Source organism: Solanum stenotomum, chromosome 12, assembly GCF_019186545.1.
Source record: "Solanum stenotomum isolate F172 chromosome 12, ASM1918654v1, whole genome shotgun sequence".
NCBI lineage: Eukaryota > Viridiplantae > Streptophyta > Magnoliopsida > Solanales > Solanaceae > Solanum > Solanum stenotomum.
The window spans coordinates 38,995,623-39,022,216 of NC_064293.1; the positions used below are offsets into that span (position 1 = coordinate 38,995,623).

The following is a 26,594-nucleotide window of genomic DNA, read 5'->3' on the forward strand; positions in this document are numbered from 1 at the left end:
GGACACTTGTACAATATTACAAAAGGAGTAAACTAAATACTCCTTTTGTACATTTTACTTGTTTACTTTGGACTTTACATATGCTTTAAGAAACAATGATCAATATGAATATTTTATCACAATACCTATATAAATTGATGTTTAGTCTTAAGTTTTGAGAAATATTATGGAGAATAAATAATTAATATTAAGGATAAAACATGAAATATGGTCTTCTCTTGATATTCTTAAAGGAATAATTAAAATTGAAAATGTATTTTTAGTATAGTAGGCAAGTAAAAGTGAAAATCTATTTTTAATATAGTAGACAAGTAAAAGTGAACAGAGGATTTAGAACATTAACACATAAGAATATCTAATAAGCTGAATTATTAAAAATTAATGTTTGCATTTACATGTTATTGTACAAATTTTCAAATATACATAAACTAATAACTTTGGAAAAATCTATTGGTTAAAAAAAGTAATAACTATTTACTCTTTAATTCAAGGGGATATAAACATACGGTTAGCGTTGAGCATGATTTTTTAATATTACAGTATTATTTTGGGGTAAAATTTAAAATAACGAATCTTTGTTTGCAAAATATAAACTTATGAATCAAGTTTTTATAATTAAAAAACAACTTGAAATTTGAAGTCCTACCTATCGGAGAATTTGAAATTTCAAATCATGATTTAAAATTGAAGTATACCATCAACAAATGCTGACAAATCAAAACTTTGAATTTAAGCCCAAAAATCTAGAGACAAGTGCCTACTCTCTCTTTTTTGACAAGTGCCTACTCAAAGGAGAGATATACAGGGTTCCTTTTTTGGCAAAGTACCTATAGTGTATCATATGGTTGATGTAAACAAATGTACAAGTGTTACTTCTGTAAACTTGTGCTTCTAATTTCCTGATTGTGAGTAACACAATATAACTCCAATTGGAATTTATTACCTTCCTGAAATGAGATGGGCTAGGCCCTGGTTCTCATAAAATTCACCAAGGTTCCAATCTGCACTTGTGGATGATATTGTCATTAAAGCTACTACTATTGACCTCATACTTGGTCTCAATTGTGGATTCTCCTGTGTGCAGGCCTTGGCAAGAAGAGCCACCTATATGAATCGCATTAATCAATCAAGTCACTGAGTACGTGTAAATTTCAAACTAGTTGAGGTTAGCTATATGAATCGCGTTAACATTAATACACTTATAAAAAAAAATATATTGTTTTCTTACATTCCACACTGAATCCAGGGGATAATCATCACCAAGTTTTGGATCTACCAATTTGCATATCCCTTCTCTAGGATCAACCTCATTAAGCACATCCTCAAACTGCAAAAATATTGCCAATTAAAAGTTAAGTTTTAGACTCTTTTTAGTGGTTTAGAGGTGAGTGAAGAAATGATTCAAAGGTACCAATCCAACAAGCCCTTTTGATTCAGTAGCAATTTCACTAGTCTTGATAATAGCTTGTTTAGCAGATATTAATTGATAAAGCACAACCCCAAATGCATATACATCAATTTTGGGTGAAACATCACCAAATTGACCATACCTGCACATAAGGCAAGTAGGAATTGATAATTTGATCTTGTTTAGAGATATAGAATAAGTACTAATACCACAGGGAAATAAATTCTTACTCTGGGGCCATGTAACCAAAAGTACCAACGAGACGAGTGTTCATCGAACCACCTTCAGTTTCAATCAGTTTTGTGAGTCCAAAGTCAGCAACCTGCAAGGCAAAAAGATTATCTTCAAATGAATTAGTACACATGGTTTTTGTTTTCATAGTTCTAGTTTCGGAACTCTCATACCTTTGCACGAAAGTTTTTGTCGATCAAAATGTTGGCTGTTTTAATGTCGCGATGGATGTAAACAGGAACAGTGTGTTCGTGGATGTACTCTAGGCCTCTAGCTGCATCCAGAGCAATTTTCACCCTGGTAGACCATGGCAATGGTACCTTACCTGGAACTGAAGAGTACAAAATGGATATGGAACTGTGAGAGATTTGAAAATTTGTTTAGACATGAATTTTACGCGCAATGAGAAGAACTGAACTAACCAAAACCGCGCAAATGTTGGCTTAGGTTCCCATTTTCAATGTATTCATATACTAAGAACAAGGATCCTTCAATGCAATATCCTATCAAACGTACCTGCAAAGGTTTCAACATGTGAAATATTACCTCATATTCTCTATGACATATGAGGTAAATGGATTCATCATCTGCTAAATCTCAAGTATGGCAGAACTAAATCACCAATCCTGACTTTCACTATGAAAAGAATCACATTATCAAGCTAAAGGGCTCAGACCACTTCTGTAAATTGCATTACTAATAAGTTCAAAGATCGCCGAAGTTAGCAAGTTCAACCAACCATGAGTCCATGATGTTGATTTTTTCCCCATAGACTCAGATCAGGTGGCAGAGAGGTTATAATCAAGTAAGAAAAGATAGTATATCAGTATGAGCAATGAATTTACCAAGTTCAAGTGATGAACATGTGTCAAAACCTTCAATTCAGCAAGGAACTCTTTTGTTGCTTGCATATCCATCTTCTTGATAGCAGCTTTCTGCATTTTATTGAGACAAAGGAGATTAGCAGCATGAGTAATTTTGACTATGGAAAAGAAATGCATGCTGAGTCTAGACAATTATGTGAATGGTGCAACAGTGACATAATAAAGCAGCTAGAACTAGACCGCTGATCAATCTGAGTATCCGGAAAATTGCTAATCGTTTCAATCTAACAAGAATAATGTAACGAACCTCTCCTCTTAACTCTCCATAGTAAACAGATGCAAAACCACCTTGGCCAATCTTGTAGGCTGTGCTGAAGTTGTCACTGGCATTAGCAAGTTCATCATATGAAAATTCTATAGATTTATCCACAGCAATCCTCGGGACCTCTGGAGAAGCACCCTTATTAAGAGATCCCCCTTCTAAAGAACTCTCAAAATTTGCTTGACCTGAGTCATTTAAAGAAACTACAAGGTTTATTCTAAGGATGAACCAAAACATTGCTTCCACAGAACAGTTATCATTAATCAGGATCGATTGCAGGAAGCTTATATCTAATTAACAAATTGAAAATAGAGTAATATCTTTAACAAGTCATTATGATGATGATGATGATTCCTCATGCCAATGGCTGAGCCAGAACTTTGACAAAGGGGTGTCAAAATATAAAGAAGTAAAATCGCGTAGGAGTCAAGGAGTGTCAATATATAATATATATACATAAAAAAATATTTTTAGTCTAGCTACACAATGTAATTTTTCGACGAAGGGGTGTCGGTCGACACCCCTCAACTTCATGNCTTATATCTAATTAACAAATTGAAAATAGAGTAATATCTTTAATAAGTCATTATGATGATGATGATGATTCCTCATGCCTAAGGCAAGAGAAATGAGAAACAACAAACAGGAATTTCCACCATAGAGTTTGACAGGTAATTAAGCATACATCAGTAGATTCAAAACAATAAAATTACCAGGAACATGCTTATTACTACTGTGTTTGTAAGGTTCCAAGTTAAGATTTTCCTCCGTTTTCCTGCCTCTATAAAAGGTAATGTATATGCAAACCGCTAAAAGGGCAACCACAAGAACTGCTACAACTGATATGCCAGTTATTGCTCCACCTGAGAATCCTGTCAATAACATAGTTTTTAGTAGATTACAATCACATTCAGAGCTATTTTGATACCTTAGACTTGATAAGTTGATAAAGATGCCACTGTAGCAGTAAAGGACAACCTTTTGAGCTGTGAAAAGCAAGAAACAACAATTAGCTACCAATATTATAGCATTCAAGAAATGATTAGGAGCTCATTGGGGTTGGAGAATACCTTGTAGAAGTCCTTAATGGTGGATAAGTTCCATTTTGATCTGCAATACATTTCAGAAACAGAGATTTAAAAGAAAAAAACTATATCATCCAACACTTTGACATATAGTAACAGATATTCAAGTGACAATCCCGAGCTTCCAACCTATTTGTCATACAAGTCAAATCATCCGAAAATTCACTATGATTGTAGTGTGCAAACTCATCTGAATTCGACTGATTGTGTACTTAAAATATGCAAAGAATACGAGTACAGAATCCTTGGTAAAGAGATCAATTACCTTTTCCAGGAATGAAAACCAGACCACTACCCCTGCTGAAATTTGCTTCAGGATTATAGTCTTCCAACAACTTCTGTGGTAGATTAAAATCATTGGCTACTGTAACCAAATTCTCGCCAGGGCGAAGAGGATAAGTTATAAATAGTCCATAATCTTTTGACACATGACTATTCCCACAAGAGCAGTTGACAGTAACCTTTACTATTGCATTTACAGGAACATTGTTAGGATCATAACTGTTAGACTCCTGCAACTTTTCAACTGTTGTAAGGTTCGAACAATAAAGACGAGCAATTCTCGGATAAGTAGTACTAGTCTTGACCTGCACATCAAACTGATGGCCCATGAATTTCCCATCAACACAGCTACATGAGAAGGGAACATTAACTCTGCTTTGGAATTGAATAATATCTGGATTGGTTATCTGAGGATTATAACTAAGAATATTCTTGATGGTGGTTGAAAAAGTATTAGATATGAAAGTGAGGTTTGCACCATTCCATACATAAAATGAAGCTAATGCATCACAATCATCACTACACTGGGATTTAGCCCCCACCCACAAAATGTTTAACACTAAAAGGCCTAAAACTAACTCAAAGCTTCTATTTTCTTGAAAAATCATCTGATTTTCAACTCTGTACTAATTGAGAAATGGCTTGAGATTTTTGAACTCTTTTAGAATCTTGAATGAAACATGCCAATGGATGTAATTATGGTTGTGTTAGTTGACACTTGACAGCTTCAGTTTTTGACTTTTTAGCATTTTTAACATGGTCTAGTCCAAGAAACAAAAGAGTTTTAGCTTTGATTTATGCATTACTTTAAGTGGGAGACAGGGAATTTTAGAGCACAAAGGTTGGCATGGGATTTCCTGGAAAAGCAGAAAGAGAATTTTAGGAATATATTTTTGGGTTCCATTAGTTGACCTTTTTAGTCAACACATCACCATTATTGGCTTATTTGCCTCTTATATTCACTTGGCTGTTAGCCATGGATGTTGAAACATGCCAAATCTTTTGGGCCCTGCGATCTCCCTATCAAAGTCTTTTTTTGGTGTTTAGGTAATTTTAATAGGATTTAAGTTTATATTACTGAGAACATGATGAATTTTTATACTATCAGTACAGTTTGACCTATTATACTAATATATTATCGTGATAATTTCTAGGATACACACACCATGTGCTTCTTATAAAGACAAATATGCTTGTTCTAGTAGGTCAACTTAACTAGATGGCCGGTGCAAAAAAGTCTTGCACTATATGTCAATACACATATTAGTAATGTTTCATCAATCAACTAATGCTCAAACCTTAATTTGTTAGGATCGATTATAAAAAATTTCTATATTCTCACCATGATCATTTTGTTCATTTAACAATACATAGGGCTCATTTTAACTTGTTCAATTTCAATACAATTTGCTCGTTTGACCCTACACGGACAATGTCTAAGCTAAAAGGTAAGTAAAGGAGTTCAATTAAAAAAATTCATTCCAAGATTATGTTTTGTAAGTAGAATAAATAATTTGTTTTTGCATATACAAATACTAATCAAATCCCTTAATTTTTTTACATATTCTTCAAATCCCTTTGTTAAATTTTTTGAGTCCCACATAGGTGTTGAGCACGTAGTTGAAAGTGGAGTTAAATATTGTAGCTTCATCATTGATAATATATGTGATTATTTTTAAAGTTGGTCGTCACCTAACAAAAGATTTGTCCTTTATCTTGACTTGGAACCAAACGTACAATGTTCACAAAGATGGAGTAAAATTTTAGTAACATTAATATAGTAAAAAGAATTTTTAACATTTCATGCCATCAAAGTCAAGATTGCATCAAATATGGCATGCCAAGAGATAAAACAAAGAAGTAAAAAAATTATTGAACATTACACCTGGATCAAGTATAATAATACTATGAACATTTCAAAGGATTATAATTAGAACCTATCAGATTTATTTGTTGCTTGCCAGAGGGGTATGATGACACAATCATTTGTGTTCATGTGTTGTTTCTTCTATATCAATTTAATAAAGAAGACAAATAATTTTGACCTGATGGGTTCAAAGGGAAGGAGAAACGTGCAATGGCAGATAACCTACTTATATATTACAAGTTACAACTGGAAATGTTGTAATAAATTATACACACGAGAAAAAAAAAATGAGATTCAGTCAAAGAATGGAATTTGGCTATGAAATAGGAAATAATTGTTTTGGCATAGAAAACCAGTAGGTGGCAGTTATTTGGAATGATGTTGTTCAGACTTCAGATGTTAGATGAGAGATATTGGCTTAGTTGGTGGTCCATCGGTGAACGATTCATTTTCGACTAAAAAGTGAGGATAATTGCCCTATGAAGACTCGTATTCCCTAGGGCACCAGAGGATATTCTATTAATCAAGCAACCATTTATGAGTCGCGGGTAGACAAGGGGAGGTAATGGGAAAAAGGTTGTATAAATGTGATCAAGTTCTAATTTCCAAACCTCCTCTGGTTGAAAAAAGTTAAAGCTTTACAAAACAAAGAAAAAAAATTACAGAAAAGTAAAGATGAAAAGGTAATATATTCATTACATATAAACAGATAATACTTCCAAGCACATGAGGTTGAGAATGCTTGAATGAAGAGCAGCTGTTATTGCTACCTTCCTGACATGAGATGGACAAGGCCTTGGTTTTCATAAAAGGAACCAATATCCCAATCTTCAGTTGAGGATGATAGAGTCATTAAAGCTACAACAATGGACCTCATGCTAGGTCTCAACTGAGGATTTTCATGAGTGCAAGCTTTGGCAAGCTGAGCTACCTGCAAATTAAATAACCAACTAATTTACATAAGCGAAAAGACTGTTCATTTTTAACATAAGCACAAGGACACTCTACCTTGCAAACTGAATCTAACGGATAGTCATCTCCGAGTTTGGGATCAACCACTTTGCATAACCCTTCTCTAGCACCATCACTCTGGTGAAGAACATCCTCAAACTGCAAAAGAAAACAGAATTCTCTTAGTAGTTTAGAGGCTGGAATATTAGGTAAAACAAGATGGTGACAAGGCGTACCAATGCAACAAGTCCCTTTGATTCAGTTATAACTTCATTCGTCTTGACAATAGCTTCTTTAGCAGATATTAGCTCGTAAAGCACTACTCCAAAAGCATAGACATCAACTTTAGGGGAAACATCACCATATTGAGCATACCTGTTTGCAAGGCCCTTTTAAACAGGAACTACAAAATATAATAAAAAGGGAAGTCCAGTGCACGAACAATCAGAAAATTTCCTATCGACAACTATGCTATGAGAGCCACAGTGCTCAATATCAGTATTCACCAGGTGACAGAATAGCCACCTGGAATCAGACGCTTACTCTGGAGGCATGTAACCAAATGTACCCACAAGGCGTGTATGGAAAGAAGTACTTCCAACTTCAGTTAGCTTTGTAAGTCCAAAGTCTGCTACCTTCAAAATATAAAGATCTTTCAGGGCAATTATATGCCAAACATTTGATCTCTGGTTTAACAATCACAATTTTCACAACCTTTGCACGAAAGTCTTTGTCAATCAAAATATTTGCAGATTTTATATCGCGGTGGATATATAAAGGAACAGTGTGCTCATGGATGTATTCGAGTCCTCTAGCTGCATCAAGAGCAATTTGCACCCTGGTAGACCACGACAATGGATTCCGGCCTGAAAGTCAAAGGTCGAGATGGATTTATAAGAGTGAGAAAAATGCAGCACAGTGATTATAGTACATGGTCTACATGACATTTCACAAAAGTAGTAGACTTTCACTTACTTGATCCACGCAAGTGTTCACCAAGGTTTCCATTTTCAATGTATTCATAAACTAAGAATAAAGACCCTTCAACACAATATCCAATTAAGCGTACCTACAATGTGTTTTAAAAATAAAATGTCATCTCATGGTCTCACAATCAAAACAAGTATCTTTTGACCTTTAACATTGGCAGAGAAAGTTCTGTATTACTGATATTTCAAGGGAATGACAAAGAGCTTAGCTTGTTGCAAGAAGGCACATATGAAAAAGATAAAAATACAGGAAATGCTGCTATTCTCATTCATTATAAGTGATGAACAATCTTACCAAGTTTAAGTGATGAACATGAGTTAAGACTTTCAACTCAGCAAAGAATTCTTTAGATGCTTGCATATCCATTCTCTTAATTGCTGCTCTCTGCATTCAAGTCAGACGAAGGCCTAAGCTAAAGAAATAGGAAAAAGCGAAAGATACATTATCATCTTATTTAAATGTGTTTTGTTCAGTTAAATCATTGACCTATATTTATATGCTACTCTGGTTACTTAAACAACCATATTTAAACATCGGATAACATGTAGTATTCAACACCTCTAAGCTACACTGTTTACCACTGATTAATAATAGTTACTACGCTCTTCGTCATTAGCCCTATATTGGTATTGTGAATGAGAAAACATTGACAAATCAAAGTAGCCACAACCAGTGATCAGTAGTAGGATTATTTAAGTGTTATGTTTCATAAACTATGATAAGAAATATCCACAAACCTTGCCTTTTAACATTCCATAAAAGACTAATCCAAATCCACCTTGACCAATCTTATTTTCCATGCTGAAGTTATCAGTAGCCTTAGCGAGTTCCTCATATGAAAATTCCACTGATTTATCCACTGTGATCCCTGTCGGTCTTGGAGAAATAACACCAAACAAAGGACCTGATTCTGTAATTTTCTCCAAATTCGGAGGACCTGATGCATTAAGGATTTCATCAAACCATACTGAATACCGGGCTTTGAAAGATATAGTAGGCACATTCGGTTTAACTATAAACACTTTCAGAAAAATATGCAGGGAACACATAATTAAGGCTTATTTACAGTGATTCAGTGAACATGATGATTATTCATGGAACAAAACAAGAGATAAACAAGAAACAACAGAAATTCCCGGTGCATCACCAGTTAAGGCAATTTTGTTGTAATCAGTATACTTCAAGAAGAAACTATTATCTTTTCGTTGGGGAAAGGATACAACACAATCAAATAAACTACTCACGAAAGTTCTCATTGAAGTGTTCATCAGATGACCCTTGGAGAAATGATTCCTCTTCTATTTGCTTGCTCCTATAAAATACGAAATAAACACAAACTACAAAGAAGGTAGCCCCAAAAATAGCTGCCACTGTTATGCCAGCAATGGCTCCACGTGAGAGTCCTGGCAAATGACATCATTTAGTAAGCAATGGTAATACCATAACAATTGTACGTGTTACTTCACATTTGAACTTATTAAGTTGAGTACATCTCATGATCAGAGCAGAAAAGAAAATAGAGCCAACCTCTTGACCTGCAAAACAAAAGCCAGAGAGAATCATATATTAAGTAAATATCAGACAGAAAAATACTGAGCAGAAATAATAAGAATGTTAAGTTTGGACAATACCTTGTCTTCAACGGTGGAAAATTTCCCTGTGCATCTGCAATAATAATATGAAGTAAAAAAGGGGTAAGAAGAGAATATTCTAAGTCAGCTGTCTGCTCCCTACCTCGACTCTGGTTCACTCATTTTCCAAAAAAATCTAGGGAAAAGGGTATATTTGAGTGATTTATATAACAATAAGGGCATATATGAGTCACTATCATAACGAGGGTATATCAGCTCTAAACAACAAAGTTGAGTGGTATATCAGACAAAGCACACCCTAAAAGTAGAAAAAAATTGTAATCTGAAAGTACTTATTTTTCTTTATATCAAATATGGATTGGATTGGATCAGACATTTTATCCGTTTTCACCTAACTCATTTTTGACTAGCCTGTATCAAACTCAACCCATGTTTGACACCCCTAGTTATTAGATACATAAGAAGTTATACACCTTATGTATATTAAAACTTAAAACAACTTCCTAAATTCTTGACTTCTAGTCTTCTACTTGTGTTGGTCCAACTTGAAATAATAACGTTCAAGGTATTGATTAGTTCCAACTCAAATAAACAACAAAAAAACTAGTCACTAACCTCTTGCCGGCACAAACACTATTCCCGACCCGGAACCAAAATCCAAACCCGGATTGAACTTCTCCAGCAACTCAGCTGACACACCCGACCCCACGGCCACCGTGGACAAGTTCTCTCCCGGACGAATAGGGTACGTGGCAAACAACCCATAATCGTCGGACACTTCACCGTCGCCACAGGAGCAATTAACCGTCACGTTGATCATGGCATAATTCGGTATGTTGGTCGGGTCATAATTGTTGACCCGTTTGAGCCAATACTCAGTTGTAAGGTTTGCAAAGGCCATAGTGGAAACTTTTTTGTACGTGTCACCAAACACAGTTTTGTACATAAAAGTATGTCCCAAAAAATCACCATTTAAGCAATCACAAGAAAATGGGAGATTAAGCCTCGTCTCACTAGTAATACTATCTTGGCTTGTAATTTGAGGATTGTATTTAAGAATAACTGGAATTGTTAAATTGAATATGTGACTAATGTAAGTTAAATTAGCTCCTGACCAAATATGATACGAAGCTATAGCTATGTCACAACCATTTCCACATGACTTAGCTTCACTATTTAAAATGAAGAGAAAAAAACTAATAGTAATGTATATGGTTTTCGCTCTGACATTCATTATTATGAGAGGATCAAAGGAAGTTAGAAGAAAAGGGAGTAGTTATAGAATAATATGACACATGATACAACAAAATGTTGCCGTCTTCAAATAAATATTATTATCTCGTTTTGTTCATTTGCCATTTTGCTTCGTCTTAATACTTGATGTTTATTCTAACAGTAGTGTAGAAAGTATAAAATATAAAATTGCAAACTCTGTCACGGCCATATTCAGTTTTGGATCCTTAGAATGTGAAAATATGCGTCGTGACAGGATGTACGTGTGAATTTTTATTGCTGGTGCGGTCAAGCAGACAATGAAAATGACCCCTCTAATTTCTTGCTATATTTTTTTCTTCTGTTTTATTTATGCTTGTCCATACATACATACATATAAGCATGCTGCATATACATGAGTGGTAGCTTCAGAAGTTAAATACTATGGCTCTTGAGTTTATAAAGACAATGGATTCCAAAATGTATGTCTAACTCTACTTGTTTTTTGCGTGTATGTATATATATATCAACTTTGAAACACCAGGTACTTTTTTGAGTGTACGTATATATTTCAACTTTGACAGACTCGTTTTAAACCCATGACCACTTCACATGATAGAAGATTTTTCGTGTTTTAATCTATATGCACAATATAATTTTAAGCGAGAAAAATTTAATCGAACTCTTTGGGCCATGTAACTCTTTCCCTACATGTTATGCTCCCATGACCAACAATCCAAAAAAATCTATTTAAAGAGAAACCCTCAGTTGGATAGAGTGGGATCCACAACTCTTCTTTGCAAGAGAACCATCAAAATTTTTATTAGTACTAGTAGTTCTCCTTTTTCTAGGGAGATATTTATGCAATGGACTAGAGATATTTTTTTCCTTCATTTTCTTTTTTATTCATCAGGACCACTGGTTATCTGCTTACCAAAGGAACAATCTAGCACAACAAGTATCAATGGAGTACTCTACAGCAATTGTATTTTCGCAGCTCTCCTTATTCCCTTCAACACTTCAAACAGAAAATAGAACTTATCTATTCAAGCCATGGAAACAGAGAACTTCTCAATCTACTCGTTTCCAGTGTCACAAGATGTATGTCCCTGGTGTGTAATCACTATTATCTTTTCTTCTCCTACAATTTTCAGATTTAAGCTTTTCTTTTTTCACAACAGTGGTGTTCAGGTTAACTTGCAAGATTTAAACTCTATGGATTCAACATTTCAGCATGGAATTCATCATATTACAATCATGAGTTCATATATACTTTTTATTGTAATTTTTATGGACCTAAATTACTGAATTCAGATGAACTTTCGCAAGGCTGCATCCTCCTTTGCTTTTATCATTAGTACATAAGATATATGTTTGACTTATGCAGGATTTGGGACATCACCAGAATCCACAGCAGCCCAACATCTACACCACTTTTTCAATTTTATTGCTGTTAAAATTGTCGCTGCACAGCTTCAGGTTCATTGTCTCCTACTTAATTAGCAAATAGTTACAGAACAAATATCTCATTACATGTCTATGTATCCCTAAATGTAGATAAAACAATATAGAAGAAAGATGAAGTATACTTTTTTTAGTTAAATTTCCATGGATAGGCAATGAAAATATTGAAATTTTCTCTATCAGATCACCTAAAGGATAACGACAGATAAGTGTCCATTAAAAGTGAGATTAATAACCTGAAAAATAAGTCAAGTTACATGCTAAAGAGGTTCAAATGCACTAATAGTTAAAAATTATTTACATTGATCAATAGTTGTTTAAGTGCTAAAGATTCTTAAAATTAGTTAACCATAATTTCACATAACAGAGCTACAATCCTGAAGCATACGAGGAGCTGAGGGAGTTTCTGGATAAGCATTCATTGAGTGATGGGGATAAGTTTTGCGCAGATTTGATGAGGGAATCCCCGAGACATAAAGATTTAGGTACATCAGCAATTTTCTAATTTCACTTTCAAGTATTTAAGAATTCTGCTACCCTTCTGTTTACTTAAGTTATATCTTCAACAAAGTTGTGACTTTTCTGATTATGTTTGCTTGAATCTGTGGGAACTTTCATTGGCTTCTTCGCAGCTATGCGCATTTTAGAGGTTGGTTTAGCCTCTAGCTTTTCTTTTTTCCCCTTAATTATGATAATCAAACTGAATTAGAAATATTTTCATAAAGGTTCGATCAGCATACTGTAAGGACGACTTTGAATGGGATAACTTGAAGCGCCTAGCATCAAAGGTAAAATTATAAGATCATGGATTTTATCTTATATCCTATGCACACTGACAAAGTAAATGATTTTTTTCATAAATCAGTGCAACTTAATCTGTTGCAGGCACCATTACTTTGATATCGATTATTTACTTATCTATAAAAATAAACTTTCGATATAAAGATGTTAATTTCTTCTCAACAATAAAACCTCTCCGCCACTTCTTTTTCAATCTACTACCTTGGGATATTGCAGATGGTGGATGGTTCTAATAAAAAGCTTATGACGGATTATATCGTGGATACTAGCTGCATTGCAGATGGAAAGCAGATATGCAACTAAACAAACTCCTTAAAATTGTAATCACAGTGTATTTAGAAGACGAGAATATAACATGTGTTTTCACTTAATTTCATATATATGTATATATGCTGTTATTCCATTTAGCTGCATTCAGCCAAATCTGAGCAAATATTTTGTAATCTGAGCTATGTGTCCAACTATCTATCTGTGGATGTGAAAGAGAATATATATAATTTAGGGGTGTCAAAATAGGCCCATTGGGTTGAAATTAGAGATGCTAAAACTAAAATGAGTTAAAATAAAAATCGGATTGGATCATGACTCATTCAATTTACTTTGGGCTCAAATGGACTAAAGTCGAGTTGGGTCATGATCCGTCCGATTTGACCCGCTTAATCTCAATAATTTTAATATATTGTTATTTTACTTTTATAACCACAATTTGAATTTCATCTTAAGAAAATTTTAAAAAAATTTACAAATGAATAGATGAATCCTAGAAAATAGGGGTGTACAAAACCGAATCAAATCACAAATTGAGTCAAATCGGGAAAAAACCCCGACTAATGGTTTGGTTTGATTTGGTTTGGTATTGAAAAAAAAAACTTATACTTGGGTTGGTTTGGTTTTAACTAAAAAAAAGTCAACCCGAGACCAAACCAACTCGACATTATATATTTAAGTTTTGAAATTTATTTTATACATAAAGCTATTTACTTAGATATAATTTCTAAATATTACTTATACTTTTTCATAATTTTTATCCTTTTAACATAATTTTTCAAGTTTTTTGAGATTTAGAATTTTGAATGGTCCAACAAAGGTTATAGTCAGTAACTCTAATAAAGCTCAGTTTAAAATCAAATCAATACGAATGCTAACAAAAATAAATTAATTCAACACGAAAAATGACAATAATGTTGAATATTTGTTCTTTAATTTTACATTGGTTTAGACATTTAAAATACATAACCAAATTTTAATTTTTCTTTAATGTTTAATCATGTAATTCGTACTTATTAGACTTACTTTAGCATGATTCAGTACTTTTAAATTAAGGTCATTTTTATTATGACTTTTTAATTTGCAATATTTATTTTATACGATTTCATTATTAATTTTTGTTGAATATTTTAGTGACATCACTTATCTCATATTTTGTGTTATTTTCTTGGAAACACTTTAGATAGTTGTATGTTGGTTGGACTAAAGAAATATTTGAAGCACAAGTTAATTATATGTGTATGAATACTTTAATGGAAAAAACCCGAGGTTTATTAGTTTGGTTTGATTTATAAACTTAAAAATTCGACACAAATAATTTGGTTTGATTTTTGAAAAATTCGAACCAACCCGATGTTGAAAGCCCCGAATTTTATTAGTTTGGTTTGGTTTATAAATTGAAAAATTCGATACAAATAATTTGGTTTGATATTTGAAAAATCCATACCAACCCGATCATGTACACCCTTACTAAAAAATATAAAGTAGATAGTAATTTATATGTTTAATATAGAAACATATATTACATCAATGCAAATAAAGAATCTTTAAAACGAATTGAAATTGGTTACTATATGTTTCTCATTCGTGTCTCATTGTTTATTTAATAGATATGAAATGTTTAATTATAATAGATATGGAATCTATTATAATTCGATACACTATTTTTATGACATTCCTTCAATATTATTCTAGAATAGAGTTACACAAAATCATACGATAATTAATGTTTTAAAATAATTCATAAACCTTTCAAGATAAAACAAAAATTTCAATTGGAACACCATTGCATTTGAAAAAACAAATAGTGGACTCTACATCTATTTTAGCTTCATTCTCTCTAATTCAAACCCTCCCAACAAATATAAGCATTCATTTGAGAACACATAAGCATTGCTTTGATGTTCTCAACTGCTGAAAAAAAATATCTTTCAGTATTTGTTAGGGTTAGAATTTTGCTTTAAATAATTAAATCTCAAACATTATTTTTTAACATACATGTTTTTCCTCCAAAAAAAAAAAATTTAAAAATCAAAATTAAAAAGATGGAACCCAATCCATAATAAAGTGAAGATTAACTTGAACCATAAAATTATTTCAGTATAGTATTTCCAAAACATATAAAACCTCTAACTTCAAATAACAATATTATTATTTATAGAAGTAAAAACTATTTCTAGTTAATAAGTGTTAACCAATTATTTGTCATACACTACCTTAGATGTTGTTGTAAAACCTTCATTTATTAATACAATAATTTTGAGTAACTTAATTCAAAGTTCTAAAATATTTATGGTAAGAAAGTAGATAGTCTTTTTTCTTCTTTTTTAAATGTAAATTTTGTACCTTTTTTTACAATCTTCAATACTATTAAATATTGTTTTTTATGAAAATTCTTTTTTTTTTTAAATTAAAATTCTATCCTTTCTGTTTTGTTTTTTACGATCTTCAATGTTGTTTTTAAGGAAAAATAAAAGGGAAAATTGTATATAATAGCAAACTATTAATTTAAATTAAATGCAATAAATGTACTTTGATTTAATTGTATCCTATAGCAAACTTTTGCTATTTTCGCCACTCTCGTTTGGTGGCAGTCTCGCTCGCCTCTCTCACTTTATACAAAAATACAAATGTATAAAATGCGATTGTGTTTGTATAAAGCGAGAGAAAATTGTATATATACATATATTTTCGTTCCCCTCTCCCAGATCTCGCTTGCCACTCTCCCAGATCTCGCTCGCTCACTCGCCTCTCTCACTTTATACAAACAGAAACGAAATGTATAAATTGCACTTCTGTTTATATAAAGGGAGAGAAGATTGTATATATACATATATTTTCGTTCCCCTCTCCCAGATCTCGCTAGCTCACTCGTCTCTCTCACTTTATACAAACAGAAACGAAATGTATAAATTGCACTTTTGTTTGTATAAAGCGAGAGAAAATTGTATATACACATGCAAATACATATATCTTCATCCAATACACTTATAATTATATAATAGAAATATTTTCCTGCCCAATTTTTTTTGCCTTTCTCTCTTTCTCATTTTATACATACACAGATTATACAATTGATCTTTTGTATACAACTGCTTTCTTTGTGTATGTATAGCAAACTATACAACTGTTTTTTTTGTATATGTATAGCGAATTATACATATATATGTTTGTTATGGAGCACAATTATGCAAACTTTGTTATAGCATACAAATATGAATTTTGTGTTTGCTATATGTGAAAGTTGCTCAAAATAAAATCACACATTCACTATTAAACTCCCAATACTTGTAAACTTCCTTGACCTTTGAATTCCTTCTAACAAAAACCTAACGCAATGGTTACTTTTCTTTTCTTATTCAAAAAAGGAAAAACTACCTATCTAGACATACTTAACTACCACATATACATATTTTATCTCTACTTTAAAAATATTACATAGAATACCCCCTTTTAAAAAATATACCATATTTAAANGTTTGTGTTTGTATAAAGCGAGAGAAAATTGTATATATACATATATTTTCGTTTGCCTCTCTCCCCTCTCCCAGATCTAGCTCGTCACTCTCCCAGATCTCGCTCGCTCACTCGCCTCTCTCACTTTATACAAACAGAAACGAAATGTATAAATTGCACTTCTGTTTGTATAAAGCGAGAGAAAATTGTATATGCACATGCAAATACATATATCTTCATCCTATATACTTATAATTATATAATACAAATATTTTCCTGCCCAATTTTTTTTGCCTTTCTCTCTTTCTCGTTTTATATATACACAGATTATACAATTGATCTTTTGTATACAACTGCATTCTTTGTATATGTATAGCAAATTATACAACTGTTTTTTTGTATATGTATAGCGAATTATACATATATATGTTTGCTATGGAGCACAATTATGCAAACTTTTCTATAGCATACAAATATGAATTTTGTGTTTGTTATATGTGAAAGTTGCTCAAAATAAAATCACACATTCACTATTAAACTCCCAATACTTGTAAACTTCCTTTGACCTTTGAATTCCTTCCAACAAAAACCTAACGCAATGGTTACTTTTCTTTTCTTATTTAAAAAACATGTCTCAAAATCAGCACCTATAATTTCACTATATGTTTTTTGGCCCAATTTCATTAGGATGAAAAGCCCAAAATAAGCTTCTGATAATTTTTTAATTTTCATGAGTCATATGTCTAACCCATCTAAGAATGAACGAAATAATTAAAGATATATGACAACGAATTAAATCGAAATTGATAAGTAAAATAATTTAGATTCTGGATTTTGAGATCGATAAAAAAGATCATGATGTATGAAAGTATATATTAGTACAGTTTGGCCTTTTTCACTTCATGATTTGGTTGGTTTCAATTTTTCTATTTATGCGATTGCTTTTCCAAAGTGCAATGCATGTATTAATCATTTAGCCGTACCACTGTGGAACATGCTTAGCTAATTTGTTTCACTTTTATTGTACGTGATTGCTGTTTTTCAGGTGACATATATGGAGTGCTTAGCATAATTATGCATGGAATCATTATACTTATCCAAGCATGATAAATAATTATAGGCTAATCCTTTTTTTACACTTATTTTTTGTAGTAAAAGTCAATCCAGCTAAAATTGATCAGCTAAATTAATGGCCCTACATCCACCAACCTAATTGAAACATTTAACAACTCACAAACAACCAAATAGGTTTGTCCTTTTCAGCTCCTCTAATAACCTCTCTTTTTTTAATTAAGTATTATTTTCAACCAAAGTCTTTTTTTTTTTAAAATAGTGAATAGGTAAAAGTGAACTAAAGAAATAATTAAAAATATCTAAAAAAGACTTCGAACAAACACCAGACCTAGCCAATTAATATTGTACGTATGTGCACAATGAATTGCACCCACTCCTATAAATGGTTTGTCTCCGTAACAAAGTAGTACGTAGTGGAAAGAGGACACAATGGTAAATGTTGAAGGGGGAAATTTAAATAAGAAAAAACATATTTTTATTGAGTCGCTTTTGTTAGACAACACTTTATTTAGTGTGGGACTTTTCGGTGCGAATTCGAATTTAGTCGTATTTCAGAGAAATTGAGAAATAAAAAAAAAATGTCTCAAAAAAAGCCAGCTCATAATTCATATGTACGTGTTTTTCCAGCTGAATAATGGAGCTCATGAGCTCATTTTTGTCCGTAATATATATAAAGAAAAATTGATTTGAAGGAAAAAGGGGCTGCGTTTTGTTTGTGGTTAAACAATACGACAAATTAAATTTAGTGGATATCTGACCCACAAACTCCAGTTTTCGTACATTTCGTCTGTTGCTCTAAAATTAGACGAACAGGAAAAAACAGAGTTTTCATTGTGTATTCATTCTTCTAAAAACTATATATATACATATATGTGGTACAACTATGTGTATAACTTAATTTGTATTTAGATATGCGATATGAAATTATGATTTTAAGTCAACATTAAGATATATGTGATTTAGGATCATGATTTTAAATCTCAATTTTTTCAAAAAAAATAATGTAAAACTTGTCTCATAAGTTTACATTTTGTAAAATATAACCCATCATTTTAATTTTTGCAAAACAGAACTCTTGTTTGGCGTATTCGTACCAGAATTATATTAAAGAATAACAAGTTATTACTATTATTGATTAATAGATTTTTAATTATAAATTTATGTATATTTAAAAATTATTAATATAGAAATAATCAATTTACCAATGAATGTCTTATTAAAATTCATCCCTATATTCAGCTATTGTGAAATTCATAAACCATCAACATCTTAGCAACCGAAAATGACACAACGAAGATAAAATATAGTTTCAGACAGAGAAATATCCACAACTACTAATACATAACGTAACTTAAGTGGCATAATGGAGATTTTATTTGATGGTCAATTGGTCAACACACTTCAATAAATATATCACCATCAAACTTTTTAGCCCAATAAAATATAGTAATTATTTTTAATGTTAGTTATATAACTATATTATATATCGACTGTACCAGCCAACTTAGTTGTCCTAACTCTCAAACAATGTATCTTAGTTCCTAATATTAATGTTCCTTCGACAACCTTCGAAACATGAACTACTCTTCCAGAAAATAAAAAAAAAAATACAAGTAGTTTAAGATTCTGTATGTATATCATTTCAAAGTATTGAATACAATGCCAAATAATTTCTCATTAATCTAAGAAATAATTGATTAATTAAAACAAAAGTAACATAGTTCTTTATTTTAAGAAAAACTTTTATATGTATATAATGATATAATACAACCCCATGTGGTTGAGCTTTTTCCTCTACCCACTTGCCTAAATGCTCATTAATTTGTATTAATCAAAACTAATTAAGTAACATATATAATTTGATGTTCCAATCAATGAAATACTTTGTTGTGAGAAACAATTTATCCACTTTTCTAAAATAAAAATATGGTAATAGTATCACATGTTGTTGAACTGTTTCCCTATCTACCACTTTTATTCTATATTAAGTTTTCAGCTAAATTTTAATAAGATGTGTCAAATAATAAGTGAAGGAGAACTTAACAGTGATAGGGCAATAATTGAATAATTGATTGACAAATTGACAATATGATGGAACGTTACACCTGCTACCATAAAAAAATTTGACCCCTAGCTACTTGATTTTTTTCCCACTTCCATTAATAGCAATTTAGGATTCCAAAAAATTTTAATAACTCAGTTGATCTGTTGTTGAATTTTCATCTTATTCGTTAAGGTTTGATTTTCCTCCTAGTAATCTTCTTTGTCATTTGTTTTCTCTCTACCATTTATGTAATTAAAAAAAAAAAACTTAAGATTTAATTTATCCAATATAACAGTCGCATATGATTCTTTTCTTACCCTAGTAATTTTCTTCTTTTTTTGATTCCCTTTATTATGAGCATCTTATTTTTTGAAGTAGTATTTCAAAGGAATACTTCTACCCTGAAAAATAAGTGATTGAATAATATTGTGCTGAAATACATTAATAAAGAAATCAAAGTGTTTAATTTCTAACAATTTAAATAATTAATGAGGTGTTACATGTATTTAATTTTCCGATGTACATTAAGTGAGTTTTTTGTCAATTTACAACATATTCGATTTAAGTCAAAACTATCAAAACACAGAACATTGTTATTGCTTAAAAAAAAAGTAGACCTAACTTGCAGTTAAAGAGATGCTTTAAAGACCTAACATGATTGTGTTGTTATAATCGAGGATCATTGTATCAATGAATGTTCTTAGAAAAATCTATTTTGATTATTGCAAGATTTAAAATTTAACATGTAAAATTAATACAATTGTGTGTCATGCATGCACATATATGGAGCAACTTTCACGTATAGTAAACACAAAAATCATATTTATATGTTATTGCTATAGTTTTTGTATATTGCGCTCCATAACAAACATAAATATGTATATTTCGCTATACATATATAAAAGAAAGCAATTGGATATAATCTATTTTTGTTTCGGTATACATATATAAAAGATCAATTGTATAATATGTGTTTGTATAAAGCGAGAAAAAGAGAAAAACAAAAGAGAACTGGGCAAAGGAATATTTGTATTGTATAATTATAAGTGTATAGGACGAAAATATATGTATTTGCATGTGTATATACAATTTTCTCTCGCTTTATACAAACAGAAACGCAATTTATACATTTGTTTGTATAAGCGAGAGAGGCGAAGGAGAGACTGGCTAGCGAGATCTGGGAGAGTGACGAGCGAGATCTGAGAGAGGAGAGAGGGGAGCGAAAAATAAAAATAAATATATATATATATATAATTTTCTCTCGTTTTATACAAACACAAACCCATTTTATACATTTGCGTTTGTATAAAAGCAAGAGAGGCAGGGGAGAGAACGAGAGTGGCGAGCGAGATTCATCAGGAGAGAGGTGAAATAGCAACAGTTTGCTATGGGGTACAATTAAATCAAACTATGTTTATAGCATTTAATTTGAATTAATAATTTGTTATTATATACTATTTTTCGTATATGTTACTAGAGAAAACAATACTCCAAAACTTAAGAAAATGAAATATTTGTTGCAACTTCTTTTCGATCATTGGTAATGAGACCCTTCAGCCAGTTGGCTAAAACTTTAGATGGAAAAATATTTTGGTACATCGTGTTATTAGGAAAAATCCTTTTCAGAATTTGGTTAGAATGATAAAATAACATATTTCATACTATGTTATTTTATCTTTTTATTTTTAATACATTTTAATTAAAAATATAAAAAAAATCAATTTATTTTAAAATAAAAGGATATTATAGACTTTTAAAATTTCTGGCCAAATTTTTTGGTCATTTAGCATTGCCAATGCTATTAATTATTGTGAACCTAACCACTAATTATTTCTGTTCTATTTCAATTTAATGTCCTCCAGATAACAGTCATACTTTGGCAGAGGCTTTTATGTGAGTTATTCAATTTGTAGGTAGATTCTTTATTGTTGTCTTCTTACTTTTTCTTTATTTAATATCTTATTTGTTTGGTGAAAAAAATGCAGTACCACAAAGTAAAATTTTTAGAATTCTTTGCAAAAGTAAGTTGATCTTTTTCTTTTCTTCTGATAAGCACTAAACAATTAACATTAATAAAAATGTATTTTTATTTAAAAGACATTGAAGAGTTTATAAATAATTAAAAGATGGAATCTAAAAAGGCACACTAGTTTGTTGCTTTATATATGGTCTTAGAATATTGGAATCTAATTTGTGAATTGTGATGCTACCTCTAATTTCAAGTCAACAAAAAGGTTCCTGTCTCCTCCTACTTATGTAAATGTAAATATAAGTCCATCAAAATAAACTACAGTATAAAAGGAAACGTTTCATCATCGTAAAATAAAATAATATTTCAATCTTCTCCCATCGATCTAGATTATGTGAATCGATGTAGCTAAATGATATTTAAAAAATAGTCTTAATATTGTTAGGTTAGCGATTTTGGAAAACTCCACTTACGTCTTAAATATTACTTACTAGATTCGAATCATAGAAATAATATTTTATTTTAATATGTTAAAACTTCCGACGTAAACGTAATTAAAATATATATTTTACTTTAATAAGGTAAAACTTCCGACGTGAACGTAACCTAATTAATTTACCACATAATCGGACTTGACATCGGATGTATTTATTATAGTATTATATAATTTATAAAACATAGTCGGTTCCAAACCTATACATAGTGCAATAAGGTAGACTAGCTAGTAATTATGCTGAATCAAATACTTGGACAATGAACATCTTCTATTTTCTTTTCTAATCTAAGCTAATAGCATAAGTTGTAACTAACATATATGGGTTGTGGTGCAGTGATGAACTATGTCATATTTATTTGGAGAACGTCTCAAATTTGAGCGTATGAAGAAAATTTTGTTGGGTGTACCACTCCTAAATGAGCTCTGCTGTGTTTGATTCAAATTTAGTTAGTAGTTTAATATAAACTACGAACACCAAGTGGAAAATTAAAAATAATAATAATGTAGGTTAGTACAGTATTATTATTATTTTATTTTATTTTTTCACTCGATATTTAAACGATTTACTTAATAAGAATTGAACTTAAATTTCTAATTAAGAACGAAATTTACCATTCTGTCGTAATATTTATTGGTGTATGGTATTCATATAATGTTGAATACAAAAAAAATTCTTAAGTTCCTTCAACTCCTACTATATTATCGGTACCGACAATTATATATAGTAGTTTTTATTTAATTTAACTAGTTCAAATTAAACTGCATAATTATGCTAGTAGTGCATAATCACACAAGTATTTAGCATGTGATAAATTTACAATTGTATTGCGATAATAATTGAGGGGAATCCGAATTCAAGATTTAAATTTTATGAATTTAATATTTAAGGTTCAGACTATTAAGTTTATTATATTTTTAAAATTATGAATTCATATCTATTTTTTATTACAATTTCAATAGATTTTACACATAATTTATACTCCATGTTGTTGTAGTACCGTTGAATTCATTCTTATAATATTTACACCAAATTAATAAATGTGTGAGGTGCGTTTATATATAATATGTTAATACTAAATATGCGTAATTGACATGTATTTTCACCTATTAAAATATTAATTATAATAAATTATTATAATTTAATATAAATAGCGGTAATATTATTAAAAACTTATAAATGATTCTTCACGAAAAGATCGCCAAATATGTCAAATCATCCCTTCAAAAGTTACAATCTTGTTTACACTTGAAGAAAACACTTATAAAATTCATACTCCAAGAATCTTCAACAACTCTACTTCATGGATTTTAAAATTTTCCTATCAATCTTCTAATTAATCACCAAGTGCTTTGGTGTTTTAAATGTAGGCACTACTTCTTTAAAAAGAAAATCTTTCCTAAAAAGTAAAATATATCTTTGCTAAATTATCCGTAATAAATACTTCGAAAAAGATGTTAGCACTTTAGTATTTATTTTTTAATTACGTATAACTCTCTTTATTAGGAAAAAATGAAAAAATATCATCAATACCTTCTTGAATGTAAAAATACCACTTATTTTGAAATAACATAAAAAGATAAGAACACCACTTATTTTAAAATGAACAAAATATTTTTTTAAAAAAATAATTCTATCGATCAAGTCATCTTACATGTTATAGCATGTAACATATAATTTAGTTTTAAAATTTCAAATTTTGTATTTTAAGAATATTTACATGAGATATACAGTGCATGAAACTTAAAACTCCTTTTTATTTATTAGGCATAATACATAAACATAACTCTTAACTTGACTTCAGTGGACAATCATGACCTTTAAATTTTGGATGTGCATAAGTACATACTTAAAATTGTTTTAAATTAAATAAATAGACACAATTTTCCTACATGATGTCTTACATGCCAATTTTTTGTGTCCTATGTGGCATACTGTGTGTATTATGTCACGTAAAATACGTGTGTATACTTATATAATTGTATACAAATTTAAGTATATACTTATATACAATAAAAATTGAAAACATAAATATAAGTTAAAGCCAAATTTTTTTAAGGATGATTTGATGGACCACAATTTGCTTTTCCAACAAATTAAAGGAAGTCAAATCTAAAAAAAATCAAATAAAGGAAGTCAAAGATGTGGAAATTAGAAGAAAAAGTTATAATAATACCAAAAAGATACCCCTCCAAACTCACATCACTACAATTTAGTCCCTTTCAATGTTTGAATAAAGCCCCCTGAAAGAAAGTCTAGTCCTATTCCACATGCCCATTCATACCCCATTTATTTATTTTTATTATTCCAAATACTGCTGTCGGTAATTAAATCGCACATTAACAGTAAGCCTCTACATTGAAGGGAAAAATAAAATAAATTTTATTATTTATATTTAAATATTTGATAAATAAATAGAAAAATATTATTTCAATAACATTTATATATGATAATGGAAAGTAGGGGTTTGGGGGTAACGGAGGAGAGATGGTTGAAAGCTCGAGGCTAGGGGTATTGGGTGGGTGGAGAGAAGACACTGACGAAGGAAAGTGAAACTGTATTATATTATTTTTATTAGAAAAATTATTTTTCTTATTTTTTGAAAGCTTATTTATCTAAAGGAAGTATTTTAATCAATTAAATAAAGAAATGTATATTTTCCTCCGTAACAAAAAACCCCAATATATGAATGAATGCCTCAAAATTTCAAAGTGAATTCAAACATAAATTTCTTAATTCAAAAAAATTAATTACTCTTAATAAGCATCATAAATCATGCAAAGGCAAATTACCATGTCACTTCATGACTTTTCGTGGGAATTCTCCTCCTCCACTTTTAGTTGTTTTGTTGCGTATTTCGACAGTTAATTTGATTATTTTTAAAATTAAATTATATTACATTAATTTGATAGTTTAAACAAAAAAAAATAGCTATTAAAAAATTATACAAAAAGTATTATAAATTCCAATTTTTGCATATCAATATGAAGAAAAAATACATCATAAAATTTTAGTCAAATTATTACCATTTGACTCTAATTTTTATTTATAACAATTAAAATTGGACAGAGACAGTAGTAATAAATATTACATCATCTAACTTTTATATAGTAATAATTCTATATTGTAAACGACAAAAATATACTATATATAGTGCCTTTAATTATAAATTATTTTGGTCGGCCGTATGAATTCTCCACATTACTTTCATTTTATATGTTTGTTAAACCTAGGGGTGTTCACGATTTAATTTGGGTCGGTTATTGGTTAAAATTAAAATCAAATCAACTTAATCGGTTTTAAAATTATCAAAATCAAACCAAATCAAATATAATATACATTTATCTCTTTTTGGTTGTTTTCGCCTAGGGGTGTTCACGATTTAATTTGGGTCGGTTATTGGTTAAAATTAAAATCAAATCAACTTAATCGGTTTTAAAATTATCAAAATCAAACCAAATCAAATATAATATACATTTATCTCTTTTTGGTTGTTTTCGATTTTGGTTTGGTTTGGTTCAATTATTCGGTTATTAACCATACATAAAAATAAAAGAAACAATTCATTCAAAACGTGAAAAAAATGACAACAATCCATTCAAACAAAAAACTAGTTAGAATGACTGGCATTACAGAACTTTCGATCATTGAATTTACTGAATAAAACTTTAAAAATCACTATTTTGACATAGAAGGAAGAGACAATGACATTTTTAGTCTCACAAAGAATTTCCATAGACACTCATATTCATGAAACCAAAAAGAAAAATGTTCTCACCTTGGACATTTTTTCTTTCATAAGGAAATTATAAATAAATTTTGATGAAACATATATAAAATCTTTAAAATTGTTTATGAATATAATATATTATGTATGTATAATAATAAAATTTATGTATATAACTTGTTGGTTCGGTTCGATTATTTCTTCGATTTTTTTCGAACAAAATCATAACCAAACCAAATACTATTGGTTCTTAACAATCTAAAACCAAACCAAATCAAAACTCAAATTAAATCGGTTCATTTAATCGATTTAGTTTGATTTTTCATTTGGATCGATTTTTATCCAAACCATGAACACCCCACTTAAACCTATTGCATTTTTTACGTGCATTTGTGATATTTGGTTACAGTTTGTAACAAATGCTATTTTAATTATGTATTTTATATAAAACTTAGAAAAAATTAATATAAAAAATCTGTAGAAATAACTTTAAAAATATTTATTAATTAATTTTAATATTTAAATTCTAAGGAG

The 26,594-nt window shown here is 30.5% G+C and overlaps 3 protein-coding genes across 3 annotated transcripts; 1 reads left to right on the forward strand and 2 right to left on the reverse strand.

The window, feature by feature from the left end:
* Window positions 1–899: 899 nt before the first annotated feature.
* LOC125846437 (lysM domain receptor-like kinase 3) lies at window positions 900–4,928 on the reverse strand. Its single transcript, XM_049525849.1, has 12 exons — window positions 4,136–4,928; window positions 3,856–3,895; window positions 3,764–3,771; window positions 3,499–3,657; window positions 2,771–2,970; window positions 2,485–2,574; window positions 2,062–2,155; window positions 1,813–1,970; window positions 1,639–1,730; window positions 1,412–1,550; window positions 1,229–1,327; window positions 900–1,104 (listed from the first exon to the last, which is right to left on the reverse strand). The coding sequence occupies exons 1-12, from the start codon at window positions 4,758–4,760 to the stop codon at window positions 940–942; spliced, it is 1,869 nt and encodes a 622-aa protein (XP_049381806.1). The 5' UTR covers window positions 4,761–4,928; the 3' UTR covers window positions 900–939.
* Window positions 4,929–6,641: 1,713 nt separating this feature from the next.
* On the reverse strand, window positions 6,642–10,786 carry LOC125846438 (lysM domain receptor-like kinase 3). Its single transcript, XM_049525850.1, has 12 exons — window positions 10,168–10,786; window positions 9,592–9,625; window positions 9,488–9,495; window positions 9,205–9,363; window positions 8,698–8,897; window positions 8,255–8,344; window positions 7,946–8,039; window positions 7,685–7,836; window positions 7,514–7,605; window positions 7,207–7,345; window positions 7,028–7,129; window positions 6,642–6,950 (listed from the first exon to the last, which is right to left on the reverse strand). Exons 1-12 carry the CDS (start codon window positions 10,784–10,786, stop codon window positions 6,786–6,788), a joined length of 1,854 nt encoding a protein of 617 aa, XP_049381807.1. The 3' UTR covers window positions 6,642–6,785.
* Window positions 10,787–11,657: 871 nt separating this feature from the next.
* Window positions 11,658–13,442, forward strand: LOC125846436 (chaperonin-like RBCX protein 1, chloroplastic). The gene is made up of 6 exons (XM_049525848.1): window positions 11,658–11,876; window positions 12,152–12,243; window positions 12,596–12,713; window positions 12,861–12,877; window positions 12,954–13,016; window positions 13,246–13,442. The coding sequence occupies exons 1-6, from the start codon at window positions 11,729–11,731 to the stop codon at window positions 13,330–13,332; spliced, it is 525 nt and encodes a 174-aa protein (XP_049381805.1). The 5' UTR covers window positions 11,658–11,728; the 3' UTR covers window positions 13,333–13,442.
* Window positions 13,443–26,594: the final 13,152 nt, after the last annotated feature.

What these genes read in the sequence shown, in the direction of transcription:
- LOC125846438 (XM_049525850.1), bottom strand. Translation starts at nt 10,786, where the DNA reads ATGAATGTCAGAGCGAAAACCATATACATTACTATTAGTTTTTTTCTC. An exon ending in AGTGTTTGTGCCGGCAAGAG is followed by an intron (nt 9,626 to 10,167) that starts GTTAGTGACTAG and finishes TTATTATTGCAG; the next exon opens with ATGCACAGGGAAATTTTCCA. An exon ending in ACAAAGACTTTCGTGCAAAG is followed by an intron (nt 7,606 to 7,684) that starts GTTGTGAAAATT and finishes TATATTTTGAAG; the next exon opens with GTAGCAGACTTTGGACTTAC.
- LOC125846437 (XM_049525849.1), bottom strand. Translation starts at nt 4,760, where the DNA reads ATGATTTTTCAAGAAAATAGAAGCTTTGAGTTAGTTTTAGGCCTTTTA. An exon ending in ACAAAAACTTTCGTGCAAAG is followed by an intron (nt 1,731 to 1,812) that starts GTATGAGAGTTC and finishes TTTGCCTTGCAG; the next exon opens with GTTGCTGACTTTGGACTCAC. An exon ending in CCCTGGATTCAGTGTGGAAT is followed by an intron (nt 1,105 to 1,228) that starts GTAAGAAAACAA and finishes CGATTCATATAG; the next exon opens with GTGGCTCTTCTTGCCAAGGC.
- LOC125846436 (XM_049525848.1), top strand. Translation starts at nt 11,729, where the DNA reads ATGGAGTACTCTACAGCAATTGTATTTTCGCAGCTCTCCTTATTCCCT. An exon ending in TCACAAGATGTATGTCCCTG is followed by an intron (nt 11,877 to 12,151) that starts GTGTGTAATCAC and finishes TGACTTATGCAG; the next exon opens with GATTTGGGACATCACCAGAA. An exon ending in TGAAGCGCCTAGCATCAAAG is followed by an intron (nt 13,017 to 13,245) that starts GTAAAATTATAA and finishes GGGATATTGCAG; the next exon opens with ATGGTGGATGGTTCTAATAA.